At 45.7% G+C, this 12,223-nt stretch overlaps 1 protein-coding gene across 13 annotated transcripts in view; it reads left to right on the forward strand.

Moving 5' to 3' along the window:
- The window catches only part of SETD5 (SET domain containing 5), a 148,027-nt gene that overhangs the window by 81,126 nt on the left and 54,678 nt on the right, over window positions 1–12,223 (forward strand). For all 13 annotated transcript variants that reach the window (XR_006173008.2, XR_010589364.1, XR_010589363.1 and 10 more), the window contains exons 9-13: window positions 5,190–5,338; window positions 7,441–7,558; window positions 8,049–8,158; window positions 8,447–8,696; window positions 8,920–9,003. Coding sequence is in view for 8 of the 13 variants with exons in the window: in XM_065552788.1 (XP_065408860.1) it covers window positions 5,190–5,338; window positions 7,441–7,558; window positions 8,049–8,158; window positions 8,447–8,696; window positions 8,920–9,003 (711 nt within the window). In the remaining 5 variants the exon portion in view is untranslated. The remainder of the gene's footprint in view (window positions 1–5,189; window positions 5,339–7,440; window positions 7,559–8,048; window positions 8,159–8,446; window positions 8,697–8,919; window positions 9,004–12,223) is intronic.

The following is a 12,223-nucleotide window of genomic DNA, read 5'->3' on the forward strand; positions in this document are numbered from 1 at the left end:
TCCAGGAGATGCCTCCAGTGGACATAGTCAAAGCAGAGGAAGAAGGAGGAGCCCTTCCTCCTGGGCAAGCCTTCTCCTTGTCATACCCAGCCAACGTGTCGCGGGTCCCAGTAGCCTGCTTCCACAGGATGATTTCTGGGCCCAGCAGGACCTTCTGAAGCGGGTCGCTTCAAACCTGGGCTTGGAGATCGAGGAGCTCAGAGACATCACACAGTCTTATTGATATCCTGGCTGCAGCAGCTCCATCCAGGCTGGCCCTGCCCATCAATGAGACCGTGATGGGACCAATCCAGGCCCTGTGGCAAACTCCTCCTTCTTTGGTTCCCACTTCAAAGAGGGCAGAAAAGAATTCTGTGCTGGCAGGTGAGTTTGAACACCTGCACTCGCTTTGCTGGGGAGATATGATTTTAATCTGTGGGACTCCCTGAATAAATTCAAAGACTCCCTGCCCCAAAAGTCAAGACAGGAGTTTGCAGCCCTCCTAGAAGAGGGTTAGAACGTGGCCAGGACCTCTCTCCAGGCAGCTCTGCATGCTGCCGACTTGGCAGTCCAGACAGTAGCCTCTGTGGTCACCATGAGGTGCTGTTCCTGGCTCCAGTCCTCTGGGCTTCCCAATGAGGTCCAACAGTCCATCCAGGGCCTCCCCTTCGAAGGCTCCTCTCTTTTCTCGGAGCAGATGGACACAAGACTTCATGGACTGCAGGGCTCTATGATCCTTAGGCCCGTACACTCCGTCTGCTTCCAGAAAGCACTTCAGGCCCTAGCAGCCTACTTGGTTCTCGGCACCTCCAAGACAGGAGCCTTACAAAAGAAACGGAAGGAGTTATAAATGGCGCCAACCATTTCTGCCCACCTCAGCCTCCCAGTCGGGTCTCAGAGATACTCTGATCGGCCCAAGCAGGCCTTTTGAAGGTGTGCCCAATGGCGCTATACCAGTCACAGTGTCAAATTTGCCTCCCCTTTTATTTTTGGACCGTCTGTCGCTCTTCAGCCTGGCATGGTCATTCACAACATTGGACAGTGACAGCTGGTTATACCCTGAAGTTCCTGCCCTCCTCTTTCCCACCAATACCGCTTCAGGGACCTTCTCGCGATCAACTCCTCCTCTAGGAGGTGTGTCATAAACAGACAGTTAAGAAGTTCACCTAGCCTAGCTGACACCTGACCAGAGGAACCAATGGGGGGGACAAGATGTTTCAAGAGGAAGGAGGGAAGTTCTTCCTTTGTTCTATTCATTAAGTTCTGTGCCGGAGTGAAAAGACCCAGGAATCAAACAGGGTAGTGAGTATTAGAGAAGGAATGTATTAGCTTATGTTTATTTCCTTTTGTGACTTGTTCTTTTTGCATAGAGGGATAATCAAATTGGGTTTTCTTTTGTGTAACTAAGGATTTTGCCCAGGGGAACATACTCTGTGTTTTGAATCTGTTGCCTGTGAGAGTAGCTTACATGCTAATCTCACAGAGGTATTCCTTTCACCCCTTTTCTTTAATTAAAAGTCTTCTTTTTAAGAACCTGATTGATTTTTCCTTGTTTTAAGATCCAAGGGGTTTGGAACTGTGTTCACGAGGAAATTGGTGGAGAAGTCTCTCAAAGCTACCCAGGGAAGGGTTATAGTACTTGGGAGGGAGATATTTTGGGGGGAAGACAGAGTTCCCAAATGACTCATAAACGGTTGTTTAAACGATTTGGTGGTGGCAACATACTGATCTAAACTGGTAATTAAGCTTAGGGGTTGTCATGCAGGTCCCCACAGCTGTACCCTAAAGTTCAGAGTGGGGGTGAAACCTATGACAAGGTATAATTCCCCCCTACGTATGGGGGTCATGGAGGACATTCCTTAAGACTTGAGAGGGAAGAGGTTCTACTCCCAGTATTTCCTAATGCCAAAGGGGACCTCCAACCCATCTTGGACCTGTGTTCCCTCAACAGATATCTCAGGAAATTGAGGTTCCACATGGTCTTCCTGACCTCCTCCATTCCTTGCCTGGATCCAGGGGACTGTACACTGTCCTCGACTTGGAGGACTCATACTTCCACATTTCTATCTTCCGTGACCAGAGAAGATTTTTCAGGTTTATAGTGTGTTTAGCGCCACTAAAAAGTCACCGCCCTTTCCTTTGGCCTATCGGCAGCCCTGCACATTTTCACAAAGTGTATGTTGGTTGTTGCAACCTTCCTCAGGTGGCGAGGCATACAAGTCTACCTGTACCTCAACGACTGGCTGATCCAAAGTTGGTCGCAGGCTCAAGTACAGAATAGCATCAGCACGGTCCAAGCCACCTTCTGAGCACTGGGCCTGCTGATAAATGAGCAGATGTCAACTCTTGTTCCAGTTCAGAGAATGGAATTTATTCGGGCTGTGCGCAACTCAACCCAAGCCAGGGCATTCCTGCTGGAGGCCCGTTTCCGGACCATGACGGACCTGATATCCAATATCATGGCCCACCCTATCACAACAGCTCAGGCGTGCCTCAAGCTTCTGGGGCACATGGTGGCTTGTACTTACATGGTTCAATACACAAGGCTGCACCTCAGGCCCCTCCAGGTGTGGCTAGCATCACTTTACTCCCTGAGAAGACACCACTTGGACTCAGTGGTTATGGTCCCTCCCCTGGTTCTCGCCTCCCTGGGCTGGTGGAAAGATCCAAGATCGGTAATAATGGGGGTGCCCTTTGTTACCCCACAACCATCAGTATCCTTAGTTTCGGATGTATCAAACGTAGCTTGGGGAGCCCACCTCAACAATTTCAGGACTTGGATTCTCTGGTCCCAGGAAGGAACTCTCCCTGCACATAAACATCAGGGAACTCAGAGCAGTGTACTTAGCATGCCAGATGTTCCTTCCCCAGATCTCAGGCAAGGTAGTACAAGTCCTGACAGACAATACAGCACCAGGTTCTATATCAATAAGCAAGGACAAGCTCGATCCTCAACCCTGTGTCAGGAGACCATCCATCTATGGGACTTCTGTGCGAGACGCTCCATTCATCTCTAAGCTTCACATCTCTTGGGGGCCTGGAAAGTATTGGCGGATCACCTCAGCAGATCCTCTTCTCACCACGAGTGTCCCCTTCATCCGGAGATCACCAAATTCATCTTCCAAAATAATAATAATAATTAAAAAAAAATATGGAGATATACCTATCCCCTAAAACTGGAAGGGACCCCGAAAGGTCATTGAGTCCAGCCCCCTGGCCTCACTAGCAGGACCATGTACTGATTTTTGACGCAGATCCCTAAGTGGCCCCCTCAAGGATTGAACTCACAACCCTGGGTTTAGCAGGCCAATGCTCAAACCACTGAGCTATCCCCCCCCCCCCCAAAAAAAAAGTGGGGGCCTCCCCAGGTGGATCTGTTTGCCATTAGGCAGAACAGAAAATGCCATTGTTTTTGTTCGCTGCACGGCACAGCCAGGCTCCCTCTCCAGTGCCTTTCTGCTGTTGTGGACAGACCACCTACTGTACACCCCATCCCCTGTGCACACAGTTCTTCTAAAAATTAAGCAGGACAAGGCATGAGTTATCCTCATAGCACCAACATGGCCGTGCCAGCATTGGTTCAACATGCTCCTGGACCTCTCGGTGGCAGCTCCGCTCTCACTCTCACTCCCACTCCATCCGCACCCGATTTCTCAAGACCACAGCTGGTTTCCTCATCCGAATCTCACCTCCTTGCACCTAACTGCATGGATGCTACATGGCTGAACCATGAAGAGCAGGTCTGCTCAGAAGAGGATCGGCAGGTCTTGCTAGGTAGTGGAAAGCCTTCCTCCAGGACTGCTTACTTGGCCAAGTGGAAATGTTTCACTCGTTGGGCTTTTGAACATGATCTCTATCCATCTCGATCTTTCCTTCAGTCTATCTTGGACTGTTTGCTCCACCTAAAACAGCAGGGCCTGGCCCTCTTGTCTATTAAGGTACATTTGGCAGCCATCAAACCAGTGTGGGGTTTTTGTTTTGTTTTTTAAGTTTGGAGTTTTCTCCTTTGGGACCCAGTGTCGTACACTGAACTCAAACAGGCAGTCCTCCTGTGCTTCTTATAAGCATAACATTTTAATGCATAACAAAAAGGGTGGCTGGCAGGATATGATCAAATCATACACCAATACATTTAATACATGCTACATTATTATTCTTTATCCTTCATTCTAAATTATATAAAATACAAACATAAAATCATACTACTACACTCACAACTGTCATAGGATTCGTTTCCTAAGTGAATTCAAGAAATATTCTTCCTTCAGTTAAGCAGTCCAGCCCTTAGGAGCACTGACAGTCTCAGGGCAGAGTAGTCACATCTTGAATATTGAGATTTGCTACACAGATATCAGACCATCAATACATAAGTTCACCAAGTTTGTATATTGGTCATCCAGTCTTAGCCAATGCCTTTGGGGGGGGGCGCAAAAGTCTTTGTGAATTGGTGTCCAGGGGGAGATGGAGGAGTTATTTATGTATAATTTACCTCGTTTTGAGTGTCCACATTTAAAGGATGATCCTGCTTCCCACTCTGGAGACACACTGCTTTGACAATCCCACTGTAACAGCTCTGTGGACCTTAGCATGAAGAAGAATAGGAAAGTTTATCCATGCTTACTTGAAAATTTGCTTTCTTCAAATATTAAGGTCCTCAGATCCTGGAGACAAATGGGTCATCCAGAATAGAGAAGGAAATTGACATGCAAGGATTTGGGGTGGTTGTCATTAGGAAGAATTTACCATGCTCAGCCGTGAGAGAAATTGTGCTTTTTCCTCAATTTGTAATTTAGGAAAGTAGTTTTGAATTATCCTGGCTGTGGAAATTATCTCAACTAGAGGGAAGGAACTTAAGGAGGTGGGGCATTCTCCTACTGCCAATGATTGACAGGTCTGGTTCTGCCCCCAAGCTGCAATCAGGCTGAAGTACCAATTCTAGTGGATCTGTTGACCTTATTACTCAAAGAAAGGACATTTTTGGGTAAGCACAGATACATTTTCCTATTCCCATGAATAAACATTATTTCCAAATCATTGTCCATTGCCCAAATGTCTGTCTTGGAGTGAGTGGTTAATGAGCTGGTCAGAATTCCCAGGTCCTGTTACTAGAAGCCAGTTTGTTCGTATGTAAATCATAGGATAAAATCCACAGGGCTGTTGCCTGAGGTTCTGTTTTGAGTTCTCATATTTTGTTCCGGTTTCCATTGCAGTTGCAGCTGGGAAGAGTGACTCGGGTTCAGAAGCACCGGAAGATCTTGAGGGCAGCAAGAGACTTGGCATTAGATACCCTTATAATTGAATATCGAGGAAAGGTTATGTTACGGCAGCAATTTGAGGTCAATGGGCATTTCTTCAAAAAGTAAGACTGCTATTCACTGACCAGTGTGAGAGCACAGGGGGCATGGAGTGATTGAGGACCGCTGGGGGGGAACCACACACTGCCAGAAACCCTGCCACAAGGAGTCTTGCAGTTGTGCCATGCATAGAAAAGTAAAAAAGATACAAAACAGCACAGATCAAGTTGAAGGAGATTCCCACAACTGAGCCATTCTTTTTAGGTGACAGATCTGAGGAGCTGTCCCAGATTGAGGTGTCATTAGAGGAGGTTTTGAAACAAACTGTTAAATTAAACAGTAATAAGTCAGGATCAGATTGTATTCACCGAAGAGTTCTGAAGGAACTCAAATGTGAAATTGCAGAACTGCTAACTATGGTATGTAATGTATTGCTTAAATCAGCTTCTGTACCAGATAATTGGTGAATAGCAAATGTGACGCCGATTTTTAATAAAGGCTCCAGATGCCATCCTGGCAGTTACAGGCCAGTAAGACTAACTTCAGTACCAAGCAAACTGGTTGAAACTACAGTAAAAGAACAGAATTATCAGGCACATAGATGAACATGATTTGTTGGGGAAGAGTCAACCCAGATTTTGTAAAGGGAAATCATTTCTCACCAATCTACTAGAATTCTTTGAGGTGTCAACAAACGTGGACACGAGTGATCCAGTAGATATAGTGCACTTGAACTTTCAGAAAGCCTTTGACAAAGTTCCTCACCAAAAGCTCTAAGCAAAGTAAGGAGCCATGGGATGAGGGTCCCCTCATAAATCAGTAACTGGTTAAAAGATAGGAAACAAAGGGTAGGAATAAATGGAGAGAGGTAAGTACCGGTGTCCCCCGACGATCTGTACTGGCACCAGTGGTGGTAAACATATTCATAAATTATCTGGAAAAAGGGGTAAGCAGTGAGGTGGCAAAGTTTGAAGATGATACAAAATTACTCAAGATAGTTAAATCCAAGGCACACTGGGAAGAGTTACACAGGGATCTCAAAACCAGATGATTGGGTAACAAAATTGCAGATGAAATTCAATGTTGATAAATTCAAAGTAATGCACATTGGAAAACATAATCCCAGCTATACATACAAAATGATGGGCTCTGAATTAGCTGTTACCACTCGAGAGAAACCTTGGGATCATGGTGGATAGTTCTCTGAAAACATCTACTCAATGTGCAGCAGCAGTCAAAAAAGCTAACAACATTAGGAACCTTTAGGAAAGGGATAGATAATAGCACAGAAAATATTATGCCACCATATAAATCCATGGTACGCCCACACCTTGAATACTTGTGCAGTTCTGGTTGCCCCGTCTCAAAAAAGATATATTACAATTGGGAAAGTATACCTGGGGAGGCAAGAAATGATTAGGGGTATGGAACAGCTTCCATATGAGGAGAGTAAAAAAACCGACTGTTCATCTTATAAAAGAGATGACTGAGGGGGGATATGATAGAGGTCTATAAAATCGGGACTGGTGTGGAGAAAATGAATAAGGAAATGTCATTTACCCCTTCACATAGCACACAAACTAGTGATCACCCGAGGCAATTAATATGCAGCAAGTTTAAAACCAATATAAGAAAGTACTTCTTCACACAGTGCACAGTCATCTTGTGGCACTCATTGCCAGGGGGTGTTGTGAATGCCAAAAGTATAAAAAAGAATTTGATAAGTTCATGGAGGATAGATCCATCAATGCCTATTAGCCAAGATGATCAGGAACCAAAGCCCATGGTCTGGGTGTCCCATAACCATTGTCTGCCAGAAGCCGGAACTGGATAAGAGGGGATGGATCACTCGATAAATTGTCCTGTTCTGCTCACTCCCTCTGGGGCACCTAGCACTGGCCTCTGCCGGCAGACAGGACACTGGGCTAGATGGGCCATTGGTCTGACTCAATATGGCCGTTCTTATGTGTTTTTTCATTTATGGAATAAAAATCGCTTCTTTTTCTGGGGAGATCTGTTGTATGATGAGTTAGGAGCTGCAGGAACTGCCTGAGTGAAAGAAGCAAAGGAAGAGCTGCTTCCCATCCTCCTGTTGAGTAAGGAGTGGCTGTTCTGTTTGTGGTGGGAATTGAGTCTGGGGGATTACACGGATTTGTTACTTCCGCAGGCCATACCCCTTTGTGCTGTTCTACTCGAAGTTCAACGGTGTTGAGATGTGTGTGGATGCGCGCACCTTTGGCAACGACGCCAGGTTCATCAGGCGTTCCTGTGCACCGAACGCAGAGGTAAACTTCCTGCTCCCTCTTGGGTGCAAACACAGGCCAGCAGGCACCTGGTTCAGTAGAGCCCCTTTCACGAGCATCCAAGCCCTGAATAGAATGCAGTGGCCACAAGTAAAGTCAGTAAAGAAAAGGGAGAGAACTTGATAACCCAGCAGCGGGTTGTACAGATTTTTCCCATTTGGCTGCCTGTAGGCTGAAGATGGGGGACAGGGAGGGAAGAGGTTGGGGAGCACAGGGCCTTTCTCCTGAAGACCTAAGAGAGCTAGAGAAGGGGAGACTTGTAGGTTTCCTCTGGTCAGGGCATGGGAGTGGTCCAGGATAGGACAAAGTACAGGATGGGGAAGGGCAGCAAAGCAGGCTTTTTTCTAGGGCAAATTGAGAGGGTAATTTTAGCATACCATGCAGGAACTCCCTTCCTGGTAGCAGACTGCCCCCTTTGGAATGAGGAACATCTCTCTTGGGGTGTCAGTTTCTGTCTGCTTTGTTTGTGAAGGTCCGTCATGTGATTGCTGATGGAATGATCCACTTGTGTATCTATGCGCTCGCCTCCATTGCCAAGGACACAGAGGTCACCATCGCCTTTGACTATGAGTACAGCATCTGGTGAGTCCCTCATCTCACCAGCCTGTGCTGGTGTCCTGGCACAGACCTCCTCCTCCTCCTCCAGCCCCTTCCTCTTTTCTTACATTTTGCTCCATTATCTGCTGAATTGTATTTTTATATATTTATTCTGCCCATTTCTACTGGTCTCTTCTGTGATAGAGGCTGGAAGGTAGCAGGCTCTCCTTGCTTTGGCACCTGGCGAGATCTGTAGTAGCAGATGCATTGAATGTCTCTGTAAGAGGGCTGAGAAATGAGGAGTGACACAGATATGTTTGTGTTTTGGACCAGCAACTATAAAGTGGACTGTGCATGTCACAAGGGGAACAGGAATTGCCCTGTACAGAAACGGAACCCAAATGCTGCAGAACACCTACCTCCACCTATTCTAGGCACACTGATGATGGGGGCAGAAACAAGGCGTCGGAAAGCCCGTAGGAAGGAACTAGAATTGGAACAGCAGAGCATTGCATCAGATGAGAACAGCAACCAGCAAGCGGAGGAGGTTCCAGAGGGACCTGCTGCAGCCAGCGACAATGAGGTAAAATTTGACACTTTATAATGCCAGGTGTTTGGTCAGTCACTGTGGAGGAATTTGGTCCTACAGGGTGCTGATATCTCTAGAACCAGAACTGCAACAGCTCTTTCTTAAGCCTCACTCTAGTGAGATACCAAAACTAATCCTGGTAATTTTCCAACTGCTCTATATTTTCATTTTGCAATGGTGACTGTTCTGAGTCCTGGCTTCTCTCTGCTCTCTTCAGGCTGCAGATAAAGAAGAGAAGCAAGAGGAGGGGGAGAGAGAGGAGGTTGTGGATGAGCAGGGAGGCCTGGCTCACAGCAGACGGGTGAGTACCTCTTCTACTCTGTTCCGTAGTTTCGTTTTTGTGACAGGTGTATAGGATGGAGCAGTCACGCAGGGCAGATTGGTTGTTTCTGTTGTTCAGTGACATGATTCCAAATATTCAGAAATCACTGAATTTTGTCAGGAAGGGTGAACCAGGCAGATTTCACATCCGAGGGTGTCTGTACACAGCTGGTTAGGCTCCAACAAGTTAGAGATGAAAAAATCTAGCAACCATCATTTGCTTTGGGGGACTGTCCCACAGCCTACAACATCCAATTGGTAAGAATGTTTTTCCTTTCTTGGTTTCATTCAGTTAGTCCTAGCTCCTTGGTCACTAAATAATTTCTCCTTACTCCCTAGTGTCCACACACTTCAAAGTAAATATTGTTAGGTTACTATCATGTCCCTATGCCTCCCTCCTCCTCCCTCCCTCCCTCCCTCCCTCCTTTGTAGCCTAGCCAAGCTTATATATACTTAGCTGTTTTAATCTTTCATCACACCCATACATCAATCCCTACAGGTCCCTGATCATTTTGCTTTTTTTGAATTCCCTCCAACTTTTCTGCAAGGTTACTAGCTAATGCCCTAAGAGGCATGTCTTCCCCACATCTTTTATTAGTGATCCTTGTTTTACACATACATGGTTATAAAAGTCCTTCTTAGTCTGCTTAGATTTTTGGGAACACACAGTCTGTTTGCTCTTTTACTGCCCTTTTCCTTGCATCCCTAGCTGGTTTGGTTTTCTGGTGTGGTTACTTGCTGTTTATCCTCAGATCTTTGAGGAGACCCTTGAACCAACACTACAATCCTTGCATTTTTCCCAAAGATTTGTAGTCTATGTGCCTTCTCTATAGCATCTCGGTTGGTTTTCTGGATGGTAGTTTTCTGTACGACTAAGAACTAGGTTTTTTAAATGTATGTACTTCAAGAGGATGTCTATCCTGAGATGTGTCCTTGACATTAATTGAAAGTGCAATGAAAATAACAGTACATACTCCATCCCTCCTTGTATCTACCACCAACCAGCACATATATCACAGTTCAAAATCTCCCACCTTTCCTGTTCCCCTAAAATGCTTTAGCCCTCTCCGAAATGCCTGCTTTAACAGATTGGGTTTGTTTCCAGTGGGGTCCTGCAGGGATCAGTTCTTATCCCTACTCTTATTAACATTTTTATCAGTGACTTGGAAGAAACCATAAAATCATCATTTGTAAAGTTTTCAGATGACACAAGAATTGGGGAAGTGGTAAATAATGAAGAGGACAGGTCACTGACTCAGGGTGTTCTGGGTCACTGTGTAAACTGAGTGCAAGCAAACACTATGTGCTTTAATCCAGGTACATGTAAATGCACACATGTAGGAATAAAGAACGTAGGTCATATTCACAGGATTGAAACGAAGGTTGAGTTTCGTAGGGGATTCAGGCAGATGATGGAGAGAAGGCAAGACGAGGCTGAAAGGAAATGTCAAGACTCGCAGATGCAAGCTGGACTGGAGAACTGTGAGGGTAGACTGCTGGGTGAGGAAAATGGCCAGTGGAAACATGTGGCTACCAGAACCGGCAGAGGAAAAGATCAGCTAGTGAAGGAGAACTAGAGCTCAGGAATATGTTTGCTGGGTTGGAAAATGAAGAAGAGATGCATCAGGCGTAACAGAAGGTGGGAGGGCAAGGAAGAAGAGAAGAGCAGCTATTCCTATAAGAAGAGGGAAAGAGTCAATGGGGAGAGCCACAGTTTGGTGCCCCAGGAGGATACCGGATAACTCACAGAAGATTGCAAAAGAGAACAAAAGACAAGAGGACTTGCAGTCAGAAAGAACAGGAGAAAGGCTGGAGAATCACACCAACACCAGGAAGAGGCAGGTCTATGTGATTGATGACTCCCTACTAAGAAGAGTCACCAGGCCTGTCACCTGATCTGGAAAACAGAGAGGTGTGCTGTCTGCCAGAAGATAAGATACAGGATACGGAACTGAGGCTGAAGAGGATCCTAATGGGGTCAAGAAAGAATCCACTGATTGTCCTTCACATGGGAACAAATGATACTGCTAGATTATTGCTAGAACATATCAAAGGAGATTTTGCCAGGCTGGGGAAGACACTTAAAGAAATGGAGGCTCAGGTGACCTTCAGTGGGATTCTGTCTCCCTCTAGAGGAGGAGAACGAAGGCAAGACAAGATTATGATGATCAACAGATGGCTCAGGCAGTGGTGCTATAATAAGGGCTTTGGGATGTTTGTCCACGGGGAGGCCTTCGTGGATAGAAGACTGTTTTCAATGGATGGACTCCCCCTGAATAGGGAGGGAAATAGACTTCTGAGGTGGAGATTGGCGCAACTGATTAAAAGAATTTTAAACAAGGAACTCCGGGGAGACGATTGGGAGATGCTCAAGTAATCTCTGTGCCTGATTCTAATATTGACCAGGAGGAAAAGAGAGAGAGAGCAATGGAGAAAAGAATAGCAATGGAGAAAAGAAACAACGGTGAGTAAGAGAATGGACATTAAGAGGAAAGATATTGCCAATGCCAATGAGGCTAACAGTCAGGTAGGCGATACTGGCAGTAGAATGACTACCCAGTCGGGTGAGGAATGTGGGCAAAGCCAAGCAGAAACAACTAAATTGTATACCAATGCAAAGAGCCTGGGTAACAAAATGGAGGAACTAGAACTACTGATGCAGGAAGCGAAAACAGATACTATAGGGATAACAAGAAACATGGTGAAATAGTAGTCGTGACTGGAGTATAAGGGTTGAAGGGTAATGTGCTGTTCAGGAGAGACAGAAATAAAGGTAAAGGTGGTGGAGTAGCTCTGTATATTAATGATGAGGTAGATTGTAAAGAAATTAGAAGTGATGGAAAGGATAAAATGGAGTCTGTTTGGATCAAAATCACTTTGGGGAAGAAAGATACCAGAGGTTCCCCTTGGATAGTGCTTGGGGTCTGCTACAGACCCCCAGGATCCAATTTGAGACGTCTTTAAAGTTTTTAATGAAATAAATACTACTGGGAATTGTGTGATTATGGGAGACTTTAATTTCCCAGCTAGAGATTGAAGGATAAGTGCTACTAATAAATAGATTTTCCTGGATGTGATGGCTGATAGATTTCATCACCAAATAGTCGCCGAACCTAAAAGAGATTATGCCATTTTAGATTGGTGTGGTGAGTAGTGAGGACCTCATAGAAGGTTGTAGGGGACAACCTTAGTTTGAGTGT

Source organism: Chrysemys picta, chromosome 7, assembly GCF_011386835.1.
Source record: "Chrysemys picta bellii isolate R12L10 chromosome 7, ASM1138683v2, whole genome shotgun sequence".
Classification (NCBI taxonomy): Eukaryota; Metazoa; Chordata; order Testudines; family Emydidae; genus Chrysemys; species Chrysemys picta.